Source organism: Penaeus monodon, chromosome 38, assembly GCF_015228065.2.
Source record: "Penaeus monodon isolate SGIC_2016 chromosome 38, NSTDA_Pmon_1, whole genome shotgun sequence".
In the NCBI taxonomy this organism is placed as follows: Eukaryota; Metazoa; Arthropoda; class Malacostraca; order Decapoda; family Penaeidae; genus Penaeus; species Penaeus monodon.
This window is the reverse complement of record NC_051423.1, coordinates 3595406-3617905: the sequence shown is the minus strand read 5'-3', so window position 1 is coordinate 3617905 and position 22500 is coordinate 3595406. Positions and strand designations below refer to the sequence as shown.

At 40.2% G+C, this 22500-nt stretch overlaps 4 protein-coding genes and 1 pseudogene across 5 annotated transcripts in view; all 5 read right to left on the bottom strand.

Annotated features, from left to right (window-relative positions):
* Positions 1 to 4532: 4532 nt before the first annotated feature.
* LOC119597088 (pro-resilin-like) lies at positions 4533 to 5410 on the bottom strand. Its single transcript, XM_037946551.1, has 3 exons — positions 5387 to 5410; positions 5211 to 5282; positions 4533 to 5128 (listed from the first exon to the last, which is right to left on the bottom strand). The coding sequence occupies exons 1-3, from the start codon at positions 5396 to 5398 to the stop codon at positions 4724 to 4726; spliced, it is 489 nt and encodes a 162-aa protein (XP_037802479.1). The 5' UTR covers positions 5399 to 5410; the 3' UTR covers positions 4533 to 4723.
* A 2359-nt stretch (positions 5411 to 7769) lies between these two features.
* On the bottom strand, positions 7770 to 8670 carry LOC119597087 (pro-resilin-like). Its single transcript, XM_037946550.1, has 3 exons — positions 8647 to 8670; positions 8469 to 8540; positions 7770 to 8355 (listed from the first exon to the last, which is right to left on the bottom strand). Exons 1-3 carry the CDS (start codon positions 8656 to 8658, stop codon positions 7951 to 7953), a joined length of 489 nt encoding a protein of 162 aa, XP_037802478.1. The 5' UTR covers positions 8659 to 8670; the 3' UTR covers positions 7770 to 7950.
* Positions 8671 to 12169: 3499 nt separating this feature from the next.
* LOC119596643 (pro-resilin-like) lies at positions 12170 to 12988 on the bottom strand. Its single transcript, XM_037945980.1, has 2 exons — positions 12977 to 12988; positions 12170 to 12686 (listed from the first exon to the last, which is right to left on the bottom strand). The coding sequence occupies exons 1-2, from the start codon at positions 12986 to 12988 to the stop codon at positions 12282 to 12284; spliced, it is 417 nt and encodes a 138-aa protein (XP_037801908.1). The 3' UTR covers positions 12170 to 12281.
* A 2408-nt stretch (positions 12989 to 15396) lies between these two features.
* Positions 15397 to 16269, bottom strand: LOC119597089 (annotated as a pseudogene).
* A 5530-nt stretch (positions 16270 to 21799) lies between these two features.
* The window catches only part of LOC119597091 (pro-resilin-like), a 7784-nt gene continuing 7083 nt past the window's right edge, over positions 21800 to 22500 (bottom strand). The window contains exon 3 of one of the 2 annotated variants that reach the window (XM_037946554.1): positions 21800 to 22433. In XM_037946554.1, the coding sequence (XP_037802482.1) occupies positions 22155 to 22433 (279 nt within the window). In that variant the 3' untranslated portion in view covers positions 21800 to 22154. The remainder of the gene's footprint in view (positions 22434 to 22500) is intronic. The other variant, XM_037946552.1, reaches the window with a different exon arrangement.

Sequence of the window (22500 nt, the reverse complement as noted above, 5' to 3'; positions counted from 1 at the left end):
CGTTTGTTTGTTTGTTTGTTTTTCTCTCTCTCACATTCTCTCCTTCTTTCTTTCTTTCTTTCGTTCCCTCTTTCTGTCACTCATTACTCATGTTCTTTCTCACTCACATACAATCTCTCTATTACTCTGTCTCACCTTCTCTCCTCTCTCTCTCTCTCTCTCTCTCTCTCTTTTTATCTCTCTCTCTCTCTATCTATCTATCTACCTATCTATCTGTATCTTTTTATCCCTCTCTATCTATTTATCTATCCATTTATCTATCTATCTATCTATCTACCTATTTTTTTTTCTTTCTCTCTCTTTCTATCTATCTCTATCTATCTTTCTCCCTCTCTCTCTCTCTCTCTCTCTCTCTCTCTCTCTCTCTCTATCTATCTATCTATCTATCTATCTATCTATCTATCTATCTATTTATCTATCATCTATCTATCTACCAATCTATCTATCTCTATCTCTCTCCCTTCCTCAGTCACACACACACACACGCATCATCTATCTTTCTATCCATCCATAATTTTTTTTCGTATTATAGCTTTCTCATGTTTTTTGTGAACCGCCCATAAAAGTCACAGCAATAGTACAAATCCAATATGGAAAAACCGAGTTAAAATTGAAACTGTTCGAGGAATAATTCAAGCATAACGAAACAAGAGCTTCGTGTTATCGCCAAGAATATTAATGTACTTTATTAACAACTTCACAGTCTGCCAAGGAAAAAGTGTGCATTCCCGTATGCCTTGACAAATATATTGTTAATGTTTTTTTCTATATTTTTTATATTATATTTCCTCGTTGATTTGAAGACTGTGATGAATTCGAAATAAGTAGAGTGTGCAGTAACAACGGTAGGGAATAAAATAAGTGACCTTCGAAAGATATCACCTCACTCCTAGACGTGCCCACTACCACTAAGTCTACCCTGGATATGCCCACTACCACTAAACCTGCCCTGGATGTGCCTACTACCGCTACGTCTGCCCTGGATGTGCCCACTACCTTTGCCTCTGCCCGGGACCATCTCTACCACAGACATGCGCTGTACATCTGCCTCTGCCCTAGACGTGCCCTATACAACTACCTAAGCCACAGACGTGCCCTCTACCACTGTCCTGTGCAATTGTGGGAAGTTTGGAACCTTCTACGACTATTAATTAGAAAGGAAATGTACGTGTGCACAGCAGCAGAGGAAAGTACCGGGTTGAGTGAGCATCGTGCGAGGGATCAGGTGATGATGACCATGCAGACGGAGAGTGTATGTGAGGGCTGATCCCGGGCCGTATCCCTACTTCGCTGGTCATCGTTCAAGAGAGATCAGGGGAAAGGGCCATGGCCTGCTTGTGTTTGGTAAACATTCTGGTAGGCAGAGAGGGTTTTTTATAATTACTAGATATTTGAGGACTTCCTAGAGACTTCAGTTTGAAAGTGAAGATACTCTTATATATGCCATATGCTGTAATGGAGATATAGTTTATAGAGTAATGTCATTTAAAAAAATAGTGAATTACGGAAATTTTACATTATTTTCTTTAATCCCTCCATGGCTAGAATTATGATTTTATTGTTTCCAATAATTCTGCCGAGGTTTGCCCTCTGCATTAGCACACGTTCGTAAATCAGCGAGAATGAACTTCAGTATGCCTTTAGTAGGCGTAAAGTGGACACGCATAAACAAAAAGTAAGAAAAATCAGTTCGCGGGGCCAAAAGGTGAACATGGGGGAGAGGGATGACAGCCAATGAAATTTAGGTCTGTTCTTGTTGTTGCGTAGGCTGCCTGGGTTCGATTCCTCTGCAGAGAGGTCGCTTATAATATCAAGGTCTGTGGAAAACATTATGATTTATATGCATCTTTGTCCGTCTGTCTGTTTGTCTGTCTGTCGCTCTTTAGCTCTCTCTCTCTCTCTCTTTATCTTTCTTTACCTTTCTTCTCTCTCTCTCTCTCTCTCTCTCTCTCTCTCTCTCTCTCTCTCTCTCTCTCTCTCTCTCTCTCTCTCTCTCTCTCTCTCTCTCTCTCTCTCTCTCTCTCTCCCCATTTTCATTCACACTTTCTTTTTATTCATCTATTTATCTTTCTGTCTGTATGTTTGTTTATTTATATATTTATTTATCTCCCTGTCTCTCTATCTCTCTTTCTGCTTTTGTGTGCTTGTGGTTTTGTGTGTTTATATGCAGCCTTATACACACACGTACCTATACTTGTGTATGGATATGTGTCATTCAGTTTTTATCATTTGTTTTTTCATTATCTTACAAATGGTAGATAGAGAGAAGGCAAAACCTTCCCCTCCGAGACATTAGCCACGATCCGCCCCCAGAAGGACAGGGGTGACTGGCGTGGGCCTTGGGGGCACACTGACAGGGCGTGATAAAGTTTGGTTATAAGGAGAGCTCGGGGGCGGTTCGGGCGTGACGGCGTAGCGAGCGAGGGTTTAAGCGTCGCGAAAGGGAGTTATCTGTCTCTCTGTCTCTTGCTCACGCGCTCGTGCTCGTTCTCTCTCTTTCGCTCGCGTGCCTTCGCCCTCTATCTCTACCTCTCTTTCTCTTTCTCTTAATCTCTCTCTCTCTTCTCGTCTCTTCTCTTCTCTTCTCTTCTCTTCTCTTCTCTTTTTCTTTCTCTTAATCGCTCTTCTCTTTCCTTCTCTCTCTCTCTCTCTCTTTCTATCTCTCTCTTTCTCTCTCTCTCCCTCTCCTCCCCTCCTCTCTCTCTCTCTCTCCTCTCTCTCTCCTCTCTCTCTCTCTTCTCTCTCTTTCTCTCTCTTTCTCTTTTCTCTCTCTCTCTCTCTCTCTCCCCCTCTCTCTCTCTCTCTCTCTTCTCTCTCTTCTTCTTCTTCTTCTTCTTCTTCTTCTTCTCACTCCATTTCTCACCATCCCTCCCCGGCCCTATCTACATCAACCAATACAAAAAAAGAGACCGCATGAGAAGAGAAATCAAGTGATAAGAGAAAGTGATAAATAACGAGGCGATAAGACGTCGCATTCACAGCCGATAACGATAACAGTGGCGATGGTCCTGCCTCTCACCTGCCACGTCGCCGTCAGCCTGTGACCTGCGCCGTCACGATCCAGCTGACCCCGGAGTCTGTTTATGGCCTGACCTCATCACGACCTTTCAATATACATCCTTAAGAGCGACCATTAAGATCGCCTTCTGCCAGCGTCGAGCCTTCAGTGTGTTGTTTGTGGGCGAGCTTTATCCTTTAATTGTGATCATAGTTTGTGTGTTTTATAATGATTATTGACGTTACCGTTATCAGTGCTGTTGTTCTATTTATGACTGATATTATCATCATTATCATTTCTCTTGTTAATATTAGAATTATTATTATTTTATTGATATTATTCCCATCATTATCATTATTATCACTGTTATTATTATGACTATTATTATCATTATATTTTTTTCTGCTATTTCTATATCATCTTTATTATCATTATAAGTCTATCATTTTATTCCTATTATTATCACAATTCTGTGTTAAGCGCCCAGTCGATTGCTAGAAACAGGTGTAATTTGCACTTCCTTCACAGTCCTTAGAATTAGCAAAAAGGAAGCCACTGTTACAGATCAAGTTATATTTAACAGTCATCACACTTGCCTTTGTTATGTCACGGATATTACGCCAATATCAATGTTGCTGTTGCATAAATATCAACAGAAACGGTAGAAATTATATGGCCAATGAGGACGATATGGATAAAATGTTGTCAATACAGTTATTATCATTATTATCCTTACTGTTATCTTTATCATTGCTATTATCATTACGATCAGCAGCCGATGCAATTTCACTAACCTTGCAGACATGATCTTTATTATTACTCTCATATACCATTCTTCTTTATTATTGTCAGTTAATATTTTTGTTAAGATTATCAGGTTTGTTATGTCTTATATAATGATACGTATATCCCATGCATTAGCATCGTGATTACATATTACGTAATATATCGTTATGTACTGTATTAGCATTACATATATTATCATTATATAACATATTACCATACATTATTCAATATTGTATATTATAGTTCAAACTTACTCGTATCATTATTGCTTATTATTGTTACTAATATTTGTTTTTTGGTAATAGTATCGCAAATGAAAAGAGATTTTGGATATCACATTAAATCAGTATATCGCATCTTGCTTTCTTTCTCTTTCTTTCACACACACATACAGTCACACACACGCACATACACACAAAGGCACGCACATACAATCTCTATCTATCTATCTATCTCTCTATCTATCATCTATCTCTGCAAACGATTCCTTTTAGTTTACTCAAGATTCTTCGTCATGAACTAGCACCCATTTTCCTGTATCTATTAAATTTGGTTGTTCTACCTGAGCAAACTTGTTTTGTTCATCTATGAAGATATAATTTTATAATGAGTAGGGGAAACTCATATTAGTTGTTGATGCTACAGAAAAGAATAAACAGCTATTCAGTTTTGGTTTTCTGTGTATTGCAAAGTTGTTTACGGCTTAGTGTTATCTCACTATAAAAAACAGGAAGAAGTTAATAAGTAATCAAGGTATCAGATTTGATATATTTAGTTTATGAATAGATTCAGCTAGTATCCGTCTGTAATACAATTATCATACATTTAGATGAACAATTATAATATCAGTACTGTGATAGATGGACCATTATATTGATAATATTATATATTATCAAGTTTGTGTCATGTAACGAGACCAGCTGGAAGGAAAAAGTACTTCTACCCGTAAGTTGGTCTTGGAGGCCCGTAAATAGGTCTGGGCGAAGCGTACACAGGAATCTCCAAGGATTCCTCAGACTCGGGTGAAGAGTACACACGCCTTGGCTGGGAGTACACGGGTCTTGGCGGAGAGTACACTGGCCGGCCGTACTCTCGAGACTCAGCTGAGTCATAGCGAGCCTCGCCCTCGTAGCTGACATCAGCCACGTAGCCGGAGTCGCCGTCCACGTAGTACGTCACCTTCTGCAGACGGCCGTCGGGGAGCTGCACGAAGTAGGACCCCTGTGTGCGGTCGCCGTCGCGTGACTCCTGGTGACCGAAGCCGTTGCCGGAGTAGTCGTCCTTCACAGCCCATCTGAAGTCGTACTTAGCTTCGCTAGATTCCGCTGAGTACTCGAACGACTCCTGCAATGTTTAATTTCCGTCACTCGAGATTTTTAAAGTAACTGCAGTACTTCATAAACTCAATTCCAACAAGTTTCCTCACGGGTGCACTGTAGGAATACGTCGGTCGTCTGTCTGCAACAGCACAGCCCACCACGCCCAGCACCAGCAACACCTGAGAAATACGATAGTTATATTTATACATGCGTTATTAAAATTGCTTTCCATGTGTACGGGGCAGCATAGAACGGAAACTAACCAGCCTCCGCAGCGAATTACCTTAGCATTCATCTCGAGAGACTCAAGTGTCCAGTCGAGCATCGGGACCTCCTTTTATACTTCCAGCGAAGTGACGTCACGAGCTTGTTTTTGTTGGCGTTTTCAAAGGAAGGAAAGAAGCCAGTTGTTATTTCAACAGGACGCTAATACGTAATCGTTTTTCGTATGTGAGCTTGCGCTTATACGGAAGGGTATGCGTGTGTCTGAGTAGTTGAGTAGTCATAAATAAAAAATAAATAAATAAATATCGATCTGAAAAAGCACATCCTACTGCATATGACTGAAGGAGGGGAATGATATTAGAGTGATATAGACCAGGGTCTTCAAAGTACGGGTCGCGACCTCAGAGGGTCACTAATAATAATAATTATAACAATAATAATGATCATCATTATAACTATTATAATTATTATCATTAGCATTATGTATATATATATATATATATATATATATATATATATATATATATATATATATATATATATATATATATATGAACTGAAAGGTACGTAGGAATGAGCATACTAGATCGTTATGAAAAAAGTTTGAAGAACTATGATGTAGACGAACCAATGCCAACAAAAATGCCTTATGCTTGTGTTTGCGCATATGTTTTGAGGAAGTGAATACAAGTTTGTGTGAATGTATGGCGGGAAATCACCCATCCATACGAATGGTTGCAATATGGAACCTACGAACAACTCACAATAATCACAAGATCATTTAAGGGAGTAAGTACGAATCTGGCAATGGCGCGAATTCGAAAGGAAAAACAAGTGTGGTGAACTGAGCAAATTGAAAATAAAGAAATGGTTAGTACTCTAAGGAAAAGTTTTTCGCCACGGAACTATTTCGAAAAATGGCACTGAACTGAAGTAGTAAAAAACAAAAAACACGTAGTAAGAGACAGTAGAGACAAATGAAGCGAGTGATCCGTAGGACTTCTGCCTCGCCTTCCCTTGCGGTCCCGTTAAGAGGTGATCTGTCCTTCGCCGTCGCCGCTCGCTCGGCTGCCGAACGGACGGGGCTTTCTCGAAGGGATTCTCTGAGGGGCAGGGACAAAACGCACTGATAGTAGACAGAACTTTCTTTACAGTAGAAGGGTGTTTTAGTTTATTATGCAAAACAGAGTTGCGTAAAAGTGCATCGATGGCAACTGGCCCGATAGAGCCTATGGGTTGTAGGGTCAAGGCCAAGCTCGTCCGAGGTCAAGTGGCACTCCCTGTTCCTCTTAAGGGAGCCACTCGTGACACTCCCGAAGAGGATTATGCGTCGGCGGGTCACGCCTCACCTGGACGGCGTGCTTGGTGTCCGGCGTGTGACGGCACGAGTTGTGTTCTCGGCCCTCGCGTTCAGCACCTGACGCCTCTCGGTTTTAACACTCACAGGCGCACAAAGCGGAGGCATGCTCAGGCTGCTTACACCGACGCCCTTCAGTCGGGGGCAGACCACCTACGCCCATAAAAAGGTGGAAGAAAAGGACGGACAAATGTACCAGACATTGTTTAACAGTCTTGCAGACTAAGAAAACCTGGAAGATAAATAAGTGTGTCAGAGTGTTCACACAGGCATACACACATATATATACATACATACTACATATTTACATAAAATTATTTACATAATATTATGAGTGCTGATATATATATATATATATATATATATATATATATTATATATATGAATATATATATATTAACATATATATGAATATATATACATATGTTTTTTTTTCTTCTTCTTCTTCTTCTTCTTTTAACGGTAGGTTCATGTCTGAGCCGCCGTGGTCACAGCATGATACTTAATTGTAGTTTTCATTAACATATATATGAATATATATATTAACATATATATGAATATATATACATATGTGTGTGTGTGTGTGTGTGTGTGTGTGTGTGTGTGTGTGTGTGTGTGTATATATATATATATATATATATATATATATATATATATATATATATATATTATATATATGCTTACATTTCCACACATCTCAAAAAACATTACTCTATATCTTATATAACTTTTTGTGTGTGTGTGTGTGATTTCGTAATGAAATTATCTTCTCTTTAAGTTGATTTTTATTTTCTTTCCATCTTTGGGAGTATCTTTTTTTTTCTTCTTTCTATCATGCAGTTTTCTCTTGTTTTTCAGAATGTATTATATACAGTTAAAATTCTACTAGGACCAGTTTTCTTTAAATGTACGCGTGTAATAATGAATAAAAGAAACTGAACTCTATATAGAAAATAATAACAATAATAACAATAGACAAATAAATAAATGAATAGATAAATAAATAGACATTTAACAGAAAAAGTAGGGCCTTTCATGGCAAATACATTATGAATTTTGAACTAATTATAAGAGTAAACAAAAATTGAGCTTCATTTTATGTATTCCTTTATTAAACTTACTGTCTGGTTTGTAATGGCAACCATAAACAAGTTTTATTATAACTTTTCATTTGTGATAATAGAAACCTCTCTATCATCGCAAATACTCAATTTTCAGAACCTGCGTCTTGTAACAGCACAGACCAAAGGGAACGGCCGGTGCTTTCAGCCGTAAGTTGGTCTTGGAGGCCCGTAAATAGGTCTGGGCGAAGCGTACACAGGAATCTCCAAGGATTCCTCAGACTCGGGTGAAGAGTACACACGCCTTGGCTGGGAGTACACGGGTCTTGGCGGAGAGTACACTGGCCGGCCGTACTCTCGAGACTCAGCTGAGTCATAGCGAGCCTCGCCCTCGTAGCTGACATCAGCCACGTAGCCGGAGTCGCCGTCCACGTAGTACGTCACCTTCTGCAGGCGGCCGTCGGGGAGCTGCACGTAGTAGGACCCCTGTGTTCGGTCGCCGTCGCGTGACTCCTGGTGACCGAAGTCGTTGCCGGAGTAGTCGTCCTTCACGGCCCATCTGAAGTCGTACTTAGCTTCGCTAGATTCTGATGAGTACTCGAACGAGTCCTGCAAAAGTTTTAATTTCCGTCAATAAAAGTTTCAAAGAAACAGCGTTTGTAATAAGAAAACTACAGCATCTCAAAAACTCAACTGTAATAAAGTCAAGCACGGTTCCTCACGGGTTCGTTGTAAGAATACGTCGGTCGTCTGTCTGCAACAACACAGCCCACCACGCCCAGAACCAGCAACACCTGAAAAACATGATAATAATTATACGGTGTTCACTGAAATTGCTTTTCTTACATATCTTCAAAGTAGCGCAGAACATGACCAGGTTCTGCCTCCGAAGTGAGTTACCTTAGCATTCATCTCAAAGACCTGTTGGGATCTCAAGTGTGCAGCTCAACATCGGGACCTGCTTTTATACTTCCAGCGAAGTGACGTCATAAGTCATACTTTTTACTGGGGTTTCCAGAAGAAGGAAAGAAGCCAGTGTCGTTATTTCAACACGACGCTAATAAGCTTTCGTGTGTGTCTATGTATGTGTGTATGCATGCGTGTTTCTGAAAATTTGAGTTGAGAAAAAAAAATCTCAATGTGAAATGCCTATTGCCTTTCGTAGACCTCTAAAAAGAGGGAACTGATATTAGAGCAGCGGTTCCCAATTATCCTGATATCGTTACCCCCGATAGATCATTATCCCTCACCTTTTCCTCCTCAGTTCTTAAATTCAAGAAAGATATCGGAATGCGAAATTCTTAATGTATTTTATATTTGAGACTAATTTTGCATAAGAAACAAAGGATTTAGACATTTAAATGATTGTTTTTTTATATTACAGTTTTGAATCAAAACATTATTTCCTTGGTAATTAAGGGTAAACGGACATTACTCATTAATCATTAATGGAAAACCTGTTCGTCCTTTAATAGAATACCAGTGTAGAGGACAGTGCATAGCGTATATCAGCAACTGCGTCTGTCTGTTGTTTCCTCTCTTTGGTTTTAGCGTAATGTGAGGTTATTATCAGTAAAAGATTCATTGTCACTATTTATTTATCATTGTGTATTTACGTAGGTATTCGTTCATTTACTTATGCATTTATTTGTCCTTATTCATCAATTAGCTTTAAAAATAAACAATTACTTTCAGAAAATGGCTCATTACCCTTTGAAACGGCTTCATTAACCCTTGTTTGAGAGCAACTATGCTTAGATTCGTGTGCGCGTCTTAGAAAGCATTAATACAAGTTTATTCACGAACGTATGGAGGAAAGTCTCCCCTACTATATAATGTATTGTGATATATGGTATTTGTTTCATTTTCCTTTCCTGATTACCACTCAGTCTACTCCAAATGTCTTTGCTTTCATATTCGTGTCACTGTCACTGTCAGATTTAGCAATACATCTTGTTCCCTACACGAGCCTGCTTTTTGCTGGGGTTTCTAAAGGAAGGAAAGAAGCCAAATATAATTGCTATTTCAACATGAAGCTAATAAGAATTTTTTTTTTCGTGTGTGTGCGCGCGTACGTGGATGAGTGTGCGTGTGTCTGGCAAGTCGATGAGTCTTAAGTAGAAAAATAGATCTCGATCCGATAGATTCATTGTCTACCGCGTGTGTTTAAGAGAGGGAAATGATCTTAGAGTGTTATAGACGAACTAGTGATACTATAAATCCACCATGCTTGTTTTTATATTCACGTGTGGAATGTGAATGCAAGTTCATGTGCAACTGTATAGATGTAAATTATCCAAAACTTTTTTCCTTTTTTTTTTTTGCAATATGCAATTTTTCCATAATTTCAGGATCGTATTTTTTAAAATCAGATAATAACAATGTCGTGAATATCGAAGGAAACGCACATGAAGTAAACTGAATGGTAACCATCTGAAGATAGTAAAGGGAGTTCCTTAGAGATGAATATAAATGAAATAAGAGACCCGAGATGCACGTAGTAAGTGAACCGCAATGCTGAGGCCCCGACGCGCCTTCCCGGCAGCTGCTCCTTCCCCTCCACCGTCTCTCGCTCGACGCCAGAAGCTTTAGGCTTCTGTTTACATTTTCTATAAGATTTTGACATTTAAATATTTCAACTTGTAAAATATGCCATATGAGAGGGATATCAGACATTAAAATGCTCTAAAATAGAGCCAGAGGCTATGCAGTCGTCATTTTCGTTTGTCACCCGCTCTCGACACTGTGTCCAAGAGACAGATTATCTTTGGGAATTAGATAGAGAGAAAGAGAGAGAGAGAGAGAGAGAGAGAGAGAGTGAGAGAGAGAGAGAGAGAGAGAGAGAGAGAGAGAGAGAGAGAGAGAGAGTGAGAGAGAGAGAGAGAGAGAGAGAGATTTTAAGAGATTCTGTAATCGCCTTTTTTTTTTTTTTTTTTTTTTTTTGAGAAACTAGAGGTGGTCATTATCTAAAAGAAAATGCTATGTTCTATGTATTTTTTCTCTTACCTCTAAATAGTATTCTTTCATGAGTTGTTTCGTAGCATTTTATGGTGCTCTTATTATTTCGTTCTTACCTGCTTTATTCTGTTCACATTTTATGTTTCGTTTTGTTTACTTTGAATGAATCTGCCATATATGTAAAAATTTACAATAGCTAACAAACTCTATAAACAAATTCCTTAAAAACGCCTTGTTACTCTTGATTAATCTTTTTATTCTGTGGCAGTTGACAGAATTTTTTGTTTATTACGTAAACCAAGAGTTGCGTAGAAGTGCAGCAATGGGCGCTGACCCGATGGAGCCTCCGAGTCGTAGGGTCAAGGTCAAGCTCTGATTCCGAGATCAAGTGGCACTCCCTGCTGCTCTAGAGGAAGCCGCTCGTGACCCTCCCGAAGACGGTTATGCGTCGGCGGGTCACGCCTCACCTGACGGGCGTGCTTGGCGGTGGGCGTGTGATGGCAGAGTTATGTTCTCGGCCCTCGTGTTTAACACCTAACGCCTCTCAGTACTAACACTCACAGTTGCATAATGCGGGCATGGGTGAGACTGCTGGCAACGACGCCCCGTCACTTGGGGCAGACCACCCACGCCTGTAATGGAATGGCGGACAAATATGCCAGTCATTGTGAAACGTAGTATGTGCACATGCATTTCTGATTTATACCTTAAGCAACATAGAGGACCTATGTCAAACGAAGGAAACTGAGATCAAGAATGTTTTAGTACACACCACACACACACACCACACACACACACACACACACACACACACACATGTACTCACACTTATAAACACGCATATAAACATACATACAAATATTCATATAGATGTAAATATATATATATATATATATATATATATATATATATATATATATATATATATATATGTGTGTGTGTGTGTGTGTGTGTGTGTGTTGTGTGTGTGTGTTTGTGTATATATATAGATACATATATATATATATATATATATATATATATATATATATATATATATATATATATATATATATATGGATACATATATATATCCAAGCTTACGTATATAGAGGAGTAAATCCAACTCACAACTCTCGAAATATTATCCTGGTATCCTGTAACAATTAGGTAGACTTTCTCTCTCCTGGTCTGGGAGTATTTACATCGTTTCGCTATGCAGATTTTTGCTTGTCAGAATCTATTTCATATATTCAAATTCGGCCAGGACCATGTTTCATAAACTGCGCTTATGCAAGAATGAATAAAAGAAACTTATGTTGGTGCAAGACTATGTAAAAATAGTAAACTAAATGAACCTTTGTTGAAGCCTTTCATCCCAGCTGTAAGATACTTTTATTAAGAATAGCAAAAAAGAAAAAATGACAGTTGCATTTCGTGTATCCATTCCTTATTTATAGTGTTAGGTTTACAATGAGATCCATAAAAAGGTGTTATTATATTTATTGTGATATAGAATCCGCCCTAATTACGCTAATTCACCATTTCCAGGACCTGCGTCTTGTAACAACACAGACCAAAGGGAACGGCCGATGCATTCAGCCGTAAGTTGGTCTTGGAGGCCCGTAAATAGGTCTGGGCGAAGCGTACACAGGAATCTCCAAGGATTCCTCAGACTCGGGTGAAGAGTACACACGCCTTGGCTGGGAGTACACGGGTCTTGGCGGAGAGTACACTGGCCGGCCGTACTCTCGAGACTCAGCTGAGTCATAGCGAGCCTCGCCCTCGTAGCTGACATCAGCCACGTAGCCGGAGTCGCCGTCCACGTAGTACGTCACCTTCTGCAGGCGGCCGTCGGGGAGCTGCACGTAGTAGGACCCCTGTGTGCGGTCGCCGTCGCGGGACTCTTGGTGGCCGAAGTCGTTGCCGGAGTAGTCGTCCTTCACGGCCCATCTGAAGTCGTACTTTGCTTCTCTAGATTCCGCAGAGTACTCGAACGAGTTCTGCAAAGTTTTTGATTTTCGTCACTCAGGGTTTTCAAAGAAACAGCGTCGTTATAAGAAAACTACAGTATTTCATAAACTCAACTATGATAAAGTCAAGCACGGATCCTCACTGGTTCGTTGTAAGAATATGTCGGCCGTCTGTCGGCAACAACACACCCCACCACGCCCAGAACCAGCAACACCTGAAAACATGGTAATAATTATACGGCGTTCACTGAAATTGCTTTTCTTACATATCTTCAAAGTAGCGCAGAACATGACCAGCTTCTGCCTCCGAAGTGAGTTACCTTAGCATTCATCTCAAAGACTTGTAGGGACCTCAAGTGTCCAGCTCAACATCGGGACCTGCTTTTATACTCCAGCGAAGTGACGTCACGAGACTGTTTTTTGTTGGGGTTTCCAAAGGAAGGAAAGAAGCCAGTGTCGTTATTTCAACATGACGCTAATAAGCAATAAGATTTCGTGGTTGAAATGCTTATTGGTTTTTGCATGCATCTAAAGGAGGGGAAATGACATTAGAGCGATGGTTCTTTATGGTGTCGCCCCCTGTAGTGTTGTGAAAGACCTTTACCCTGGCGCCTTTTCTCTTCAGTTATGTGAAGTTAAAGGAAAGAAAAAATATAGGAATCCTTAATTCTTGATGCACTGTATATGTGTAATAAAGATTTTAGGTATCATTCTCTCGACAAAATCTATATTCAAAAGAGTGTTCCTTTAGCAATTTCGAATTATGTCTTTGTTAAGTAATAATAGACATTATTTTTGCATTATTAATGGGAAACACGATGTTCTTTGTCCTTTAATAAAATAGTGCGAGGGTTGTAGATGGTGAATGGTTAAAATAAATAAATGTGCCAGACATCAAAGGTCATATACCACTACGGTAAAGTATGGTGGCGAAAAAAAAACGATTAGATTAAGTGGACAGAAGAAAGGGATGAAGAAAAGGAAAAGGAAATGAGAAGAAAAGGCCATGCAAAATTAGTTGAGGAAAGGTCTGAGGACCAAGGCGGGGCTGATCCTCCACATTGGGCCTCAGTCTCCGTTATCTAAACATCCCCACGACAACAACGAGCAAGGGGTTTGGGGGGAAGGTCTGTAGAGGATAGTGCACATCGCAGTACCTGCTTCTTCCAGCTTTGGTTTTAACTGAATACGAGAAGTAAATCTCGCAACAATAATGCATGGAGTGAAACACTTATAATTGCTCATTTATCATTATTGTGTATTTCATAGATATTACCCCATTCATTTATATGCTATCATTTTATACCATTTTACTCCAGAAGATTAAAAATAATACTTTAAGAAAGTTAAATAATATAAACCTCATATAAACGGCTTCGTTTGAGAGCAACTGCGTTAGGGAGATATAGATTACCTTGTGCCAAGAGAAATCCACTGTACTTGGTTTCGATGCACGTTTTGAAAGCATTAATACAAGTTCATTATGAATTTATAGATGGAAACCCCTCTAACTAAATTAATTTTTGTGATTTGTAGTTTACGAATAGATTACAGTATTCAGGGAACAGGGTATACTGGAAAATCTGGCAATGACAATGGCACGAAAGCAAAGGCATGTGAAATAGAATGAGTGGCATCACATAAAAGGAAAATAAAAGATAATTGGCACTCCGAGTAAGTACTCTGAAAGTGGAACTGAATCATATAGATAATATTTACGCAAAAAATATATATATAATAAGAGGCTAGAGAGACAAATACAATGTGGAATCCGCAAGTCCCATTCCCCGACACATTACAGTGACGAAATGCCTTGTTGCTCTTGGTACTAGCTACGTTTTTTATTTTTATGCAGTTGAAAGACGTTTTGGTCTATTACATAAAACTAGAGTTGTGCAGAAGTGCAGCAATGGGCACTAACCAGATGGAGCTTGCGAGTTAAGAGTGCCAAGGTCAAGGTTGTGTGAGGTCAAGTGGCACTCGGCGGGTCATGCTCAAACTGGGCGGGTGTGTCTGGCGGTGGGCGTGTGATGGCAGACTTATGTTCTCGGGCCTCCGGTTGAACACTAAACCCCTCTCAGTTTGAACACGTAATGTGGGCATGGGTCTGACAGATGACACCGATGCCACGTCACTCGTGGACAGACCACCCACGTCCGTAATGGAGAGAAAGAAAAGAGCGGACAGATATGCATACTCATTACAGATACTCATGCCACTTGTCACAATATAATTATTATGCATATCACTGGTTTACACTCGTTATCACAGAGGCCTTCTCCCACAGAAAAGTAGGCCTAAAAACTCGGAAAAGGGTCAAAATGGGTGCATGCACACACACGTACACACACATATTGATAATATGCGTGCATACGTGTTTTACATATATACACTGCTGTAAGTCTATGTAATTTATAAAACAATTTATCTCCATTTCATAATGTTATTTCACGAACAAAATCTCTTGTCATTTGAGTAGATTGCTTTCCCCTCCTTATATGGGTGTATATATATATCATTCTATCATGCAGACTCTTGTTTACTGGGACTGTTTCATACACAATAAGCTTTGCCAGAACAAATGTTATCAACTGCATCGTGCATTTCCACGCCGATAAAAGAAACATTCTTTGGCGATTGGCATAGCTATAGAAAAAAGTAAATCAATGTATAAAAATAATTTATTAAAGCCTTTCATCCCCAATAAATGACAAACAAAATAAAGAAGTGACAGCTGAATTTATTACATTATGTACATGTGTGTGGTATGTAATAATGACCCATGAGAGGTCTACATATACATCTACCGAGTGATCATAGAAATCGCTTTAATAACGCAAAAACACCATTTTCAGAACATATGTCTTGTAACAGTACAGACCAAAGGGAACGGCCGATGCATTCAGCCGTAAGTTGGTCTTGGAGGCCCGTAAATAGGTCTGGGCGAAGCGTACACAGGAATCTCCAAGGATTCCTCCGACTCGGGTGAAGAGTACACACGCCTTGGCTGGGAGTACACGGGTCTTGGCGGAGAGTACACTGGCCGGCCGTACTCTCGAGACTCAACTGAGTCATAGCGAGCCTCGCCCTCGTAGGTGACATCAGCCACGTAGCCGGAGTCGCCGTCCACGTAGTACGTCACCTTCTGCAGGCGGCCGTCGGGGAGCTGCACGTAGTAGGACCCCTGTGTCGGTCGCCGTCGCGGGACTCTTGGTGGCCGAAGTCGTTGCCGGAGTAGTCGTCCTTCACGGCCCATCTGAAGTCGTACTTAGCTTCGCTAGATTCCGCTGAGTACTCGAACGACTTCTGCAAAGTTTTTAATTTTCGTCACTCAAGATTTTAGAGTAACTACGTTAGTCATAAAAAAAGAACTGGTAAACTCAGTTTTAACACAATCTAGAAAATTTCCTCACGGGTTCATTGTAAGAATACGTCGGTCGTCTGTCACCAGCAGCACAGCCCACCACGCCCAGAACCAGCAACACCTGGAAAACATGATAATAATACCTGTACAGTAAAATAGCTTTTCTTACATTCAGAGTAGCACAGACAGCGAACTGATTAGCCTCCAGCCTCCGAAGCGAGTTACCTTAGCATTCATCTCAAAGACTTGTTGAGATTTCGAGTGTCCAGCAGAACGTCGTGCCTTGCTTTTATACTCCAGCGAAGTGACGTCACGAGCCCGCTTTTTTTTTACTGGGGTTTCCATTGGAAGAAAAGAAGCCAAACAGTGTCGGTATTTCATCATGTCCAGTGCTTTTATTTTCCATTTCTTTGTTCTTATATTAGAGATTAAAAGCTATGATGAGTGGGCATGAGACACGAAGAATAAGACCAGATAGGGAGTTGAATAGGCCGTAAAGAATTGAATCAGGCGATGACAAGAAAGAATTAAGGATAAACATAATAACAGATGAAAAAAAAAAAAAAAAAAAAAAAAAAAAAAAAAAAATCCTGTCACCGTGAATATAGTTTTCGACAAAATAACGATAACGATTTTTACTGGAAATGACATTAAATTTGAGTTTGAAAATGATCCAAGGAAATAAGTGGAAATGAGAGCGAGATGAGTGAGTGGCCAGGCGCTCCCTTCCCGTCCTCGAGCAGCAAAAGGGCCGGGGATTTTCCATCAACCAAATGGACGAATGGCGGAACGCCCGTCGCCCCTGGTGACAGCGAAACTTAGGGTGGTGGAAGTGGAACGTGATATAGTTCTATAGTTTATTACGAGCAGCAGTGGATATTGGCCTAGAGATTCCAGTGGCAAGGCAAGCCTGTTCGAAGTCAATTGGCACTCACTGCTGCGTTCAAGGGAGCTGATCGTGACCCTCCCAAAGGGTCAGGTCACGCTTTAATTGCACTGGGCGTGCTTGGCGGGCGGCGGGCGAGGGCACAAGCCAAAAGGTCCTCGCTTTTAACACTTTAACGCTTTTCTGCTTGAGCGCTCAGCCTTGCATAATGCGGGAAGAGATCAGACTGCTTGCACCAATGCGCCGTTATTCGAGGAATGACCACTGATGCCTCTAGCAAAGAGAGAGAAATGTCTAGCACATATATTATATGTTCTCTCTCCTTCACTCACATAATATTTTTTTTTCTTTTCTATCACTCATTCACTTATCCTCTCTCTCTCTCTCTCTCTCTCTCTCTCTCTCTCTCTCTCTCTCTCTCTCTCTCTCTCTCTCTCTCTCTCTCTCTTTCTCTCTCTCACACACACACACACACACACACACACATACATACACATACTGTAACCCAGCTTTATATATGTGATGTTACTGAAATGTATATGCCAATGTTATTCTATTTATCTGTTGTTACTACATCCCTTGTATAATCTTATGTATTGTCACATGCCTATATTCCTACACACACACATACATATAAGTATGTCCATTGCTTTACCTGTTTATTCGTCTCTCGTTGCCACACTAGACATTCCTATGTTGTATTGTCTATCCCCTTCCACAAGAGCTATGCATTGTTGTAACACTACCTTTCTTCACCAATGATTGTCATACGTTAAGCACGTGATCTATGCCCATCTTTAGACCACTGTAGGAGATGGCAGGCAGACTCCCTGCGGGGAGCCAAGGAACAACACCCCGCTCCTCGGCGCAGCCGTACTCCATCATTAGTATACAAATGAAGGAGTCAAGACATCTTGGTCGTCTACCTTGCACTCTAAGCTCGCCACCTACCATACTCTTGTAGGGCCCATCATTCCGGCTCTTACACACACACACACACACACACACACACACACACACACACACACACACACACACATACACATACACATACACATACACATACCCATACACATACACACACACACACATATACATACATACATACACCCAGTGAATCTAAAGTGCTAGAAAAATAGTTGCAAATCAATTATCCACATTCCTAGAATCCAAATACCTAATATCCGAAACGAAATGCGGGTTTAGAAGTAATCTATTTACTGAAATATTATTAAAAATCACACAAAAAAATATATATATCATAACATACACTAAAAACAAATTTTCTCAGATTGTGTGATCCATCGAAAGCCTTTCACAGCGTTAGCCAAGAAATTTTCTAAGCAAAATTAGAAATCAAGGCAGAGATTACTCTTAGGTCAGAAATTATTTATCCACAAAAACGCAGTCAATCAAAATTCATGAAAATATATCTGAAAAAACAGCCTCTTCCGATGTCCCACAAGGCTTTATATATTAAGCTTAATCTTATATTATCTTATATTTATATATTAAGCTTAATCTTATTCACTATCTTCATTACCGACCTATCATCCATTGCAAACAACAGTTCTTTCACCCTACAACCGTAAGTAATTTAAATGCATTGATAAATACTCAGTATATTCTTACAAAAGTCAAATGTATATTTCGACAACAATAGACTCAAAATAAATAAAACACAATGTCTAGGCACCCGGCAAAACAAAGACAATATCCCCACATATACAGTTAGAGAATTTGAAAGCTGCAATATTAAACCAAGCATTTCAGTTAACAATCGAGGATTACATATAGACAGGTGCATGATTTTTGAGACACGCCTGGAGAACATATAGAGAACAGTAATGAGCACATTGATATACCTAAATCTTATAAAAAACAAAACCCCATCTGAAACGAGAATTGTCGTTTTGCAAACCCTTGCTCAAAGCATTATAGATTACTAATCCTACATAACGAACAAAACTGAAACCAAAACAGCACAAAAACTACAAAATTGCAAGAATAACAATAAGTAAATATGAGCACCTTCGCCCCCCATATAATCAAATTAAAATGGTTAAAGGTTCAAAAATGTCAATATAATATGAATACTCATTCAGAAATTAATTCAGGGTGACTATCCTCACTGGCCAATGCCTCTACAAACAATAGGTAACCAAAGAGGCGTTCAGATACCTGTATAATTTCAAAATAAAATTAAAGGAGCAACTTTTAAATTATCAGGGACATCAGGCATTTAAATTCAAAATGTTCTTAAATTTCTATTGATTTGACGCTCTTATTTTATAACTCTTCCACACATGTACCTGATATTGTTTCTGCTTATTCTTTATGACTCTACCCTGCAACAGTCCATGTAAAATAAGAACCACTGCAACTAATGGCTCTCTCTCTCTCTCTCTCTCTCTCTCTCTCTCTCTCTCTCTCTCTCTCTCTCTCTCTCTCTCTCTCTCTCTCTCTCTCTCTCTTCTCTCTCTCTCTCTCTCTCTCTCGCTCTCTCTCTCTCTCTCTCTCTCTCTCTCTCTCTCTCTCTCTATGTATATATATATATAATTATATATATATAATATATATATATATATATGTATATATATATATATATATATATATATATTATATATATATATATATATATATATATGTATGTATATATATCTTTCTTGCCCTCCTCCTTCCTCTCTGTCTATCTATCTATCTATCTATCTATTTATCTACCTCACTCTCTCTAATGCGCAGACATTAGAATTGCGAGAGTCAGAAGACCATGTTTAGCTTCCATGACGACGAAGGACGCCGATGCTGTAATGAGCCGCCTTTTTAGCATTCGAAGTACGTGTTACCTTTAAAGTGATCCCCAGCTGTTCTTGGCAAGATTGGACTGTCGGTTTTCCATTCTTTGCCAACTTGGGAGCTGATGATATTTTCATTGTGTTTAATTTTAAATTTTCATTGTTGGTTTCCTCTTCACTTTATTCTGTTGATTTTGTATTAGTACTCATTTGTATTTCATGTGTAAACTTTCTCCTATTTGTAAACGAACAATCGAGTTTATATCATTGCTTTTAGTGTAATATGTATATTCACTATGTCACTTTACTTGTGAATATGACGTTTTCCTATCGCTATTTTGTTGTTTTTTGTGTTCTAAGTACTGCTGCCCAGTCAGTAACAGTAACAAGTTTAGACTGCCAGTTAGCGCCTCTCAGCTGATCGAAACTGCGAGGAAGAGGATCCTTGCTTACACGGTTCCGGCTGCAGGTAATCAGTCCCCCCTCCTGTGTACTTACTATTTGGTCCATCGTAGGCGTAGGTCTTGACAGTAAGCATCAGATCCCTGGCAAAGAGTACACTACTCTGTCGTGCTCTCGAGACTCAGTTGAGTTAGGGTGAGGAATCAGTATCTCCTGCGTGTTATTTCGTCTATCATTGGTGAAGTCTTGACGCTGAGCTACAGATCCCTGGTTGAAGACTGCGTAGTAAGATTTCCTGTTATTTATAATAAGGAGAGAGGCTGTGGGCGACACTTCGGTGGCTAGGAGGCAGAAGATACTGTAAGACACGTAATTTCTATTGCAGGTATGTATGTAGGTTAGGTTATATCTTTGTTATTCGTGTTTAGATCCATATATATATCAGATTTTTTTTTCGCTGATATAGCAGGAAGCTGTACCCAGACTCCTCTGGATATCTTTGAGCAGGTAATGCTTCCTACGCTTTTACAGGATTGTGAACCCGATCTGTGCCTCGTACTTATATCACAGGAGAGGACCAAAGGACTCGATGTGCGTGTCTACGACGTGTTGAAGGGGAAGTTATTGTAATTGTATATGGCAATGACGGTGGTACTTGCTGACTCTAAAGAAAATTTCTTGTGATGAATAAATACAAAATTGAGAACAATATTTACCTTTACCTTCTGTGCGTGTGAATGCACACACACACACACATACACACTCACACACACACACGCATATATGTGTGTGTGTGTTTGTGTCTGCGTGTGTGTGTGTGTGTGTGTGTGTGTGTGTGTGTGTGTGTGTGTGTGTGCATATATATATATATAAGTATACATATATGTATGCATGTATGTAAGTATGGTAATCGATCTTCGTGTGTGCGTTCCTTAGTATTTTTTTTCTCTCGTTAGGTGTGAAATTGACATATATTAAGTCATAAATATTCTTGTAAAAAAAACTCTACGCCCTACTGAAGCCGCATTTCAATCAGCGATGCTTTTCCGCTCAGCTGTTCTCTTTTACTGCCACGCCCCTTCTCGGAAATCATTTTCCCTCGCAGGTCGAGACTTCCCTCACTGATATAAAAGAGAGAATACAAACAGAATTGAAAACCCTGCGATTAGCCAACAGAGTAATATTGGCTGCTTAATATAAATACAAAAAAATGAGGTAATGCGTAATTCAGCAGTCTCACCTGAAGAGATGTGAAAGCCGAGGAGAGATCAGGAGGGGCAGGTGTGGCAGGCAGGGAAAGAATGGAGTTTCCCGGCGAGAAGTCAATAGCTCCAGGACGAGTTAACATTCCCCTCCACCAACCCATGGATTTCGAGAGGTAATGAGAGGGTCAAATAAATGACAGAGAATCGTACGCCTACGTGCACTACTAGAAAATATCTAAATAATCTAATAATAAAAAAAAGAAAAAAAAAAGAAAGAAAGAAGAAACTTCTACGAAATCTTGTTGAGAATGTCGAAGGAAAGTAGATGAATTAATATTTTTCCCTAGGCCTAACCCCCTGGTTAAGAATCGCTGCTTCAGTTTATTAATTAGCAGCATATGAACAGAAAACAAATGCAACTTCCTAGTGCTAGTAAATACTGTGTATATATATGCTTTGAATAATACTGAGAAGGAAAAAAAATGAACCGGTTGCAAAAATATATTTTATTGCACATATTATCATACTAATGTGAGGATGATGCCATCACGCAGACAACAGCATCTATCTTACACAACAGGTTTTGTAATCAGTTCGTAAAACCCAAGAGATCATGACTAGCAGCATCCTCTCCGGACAGAGATGGACGAGCAGCATCCGCCTCGAAGACGATGGCGCGTGAAATGAAGAAACTGCATCCCTTGGAGAGCGAGAAGGAGATGCATTTAGAGAGAGCAAGAAGGATCAGCGTCCTTTGAATGAGTGAGAAGGAGGAGCAGCGTCCTTCAGGGAGAGCGAGAAGGGAGAGCAGCGTCCTTCAGGGAGCGAGAAGGGAGAGCAGCGTCCTCAGCCGTACACGGGCCTGGGTGGGGCGTAGACGTCCTCGCGGGACTCGACGGAGTCATAGCGAGCCTCGCCCTCGTAGCTGACCTCGGCCACGTAGCCGGAGTCGCCGTCCACGTAGTAGGTGACCTTCTGCAGGCGGCCGTCGGGGAGCTGCACGTAGTACGAGCCCTGGGTGTCGTCGCCGTCGCGGGACTCCTGGTGGCCGAAGTCGTTGCCGGAGTAGTCGTCCTTCACGGCCCACTGGAAGTCGTACTTGGCCTCCGCCGATTCCTCCGACGACTGGGTTAAAACCGTAGCATGAAAAGTGTCCGATGAAAATTATTTTTCTTCGATTCATTAATCGACA

What these genes read in the sequence shown, in the direction of transcription:
- LOC119597088 (XM_037946551.1), bottom strand. An exon ending in CGTATTCCTACAGTGCACCC is followed by an intron (nt 5,129 to 5,210) that starts GTGAGGAAACTT and finishes TAAACATTGCAG; the next exon opens with GAGTCGTTCGAGTACTCAGC.
- LOC119597087 (XM_037946550.1), bottom strand. An exon ending in CGTATTCTTACAACGAACCC is followed by an intron (nt 8,356 to 8,468) that starts GTGAGGAACCGT and finishes AAACTTTTGCAG; the next exon opens with GACTCGTTCGAGTACTCATC.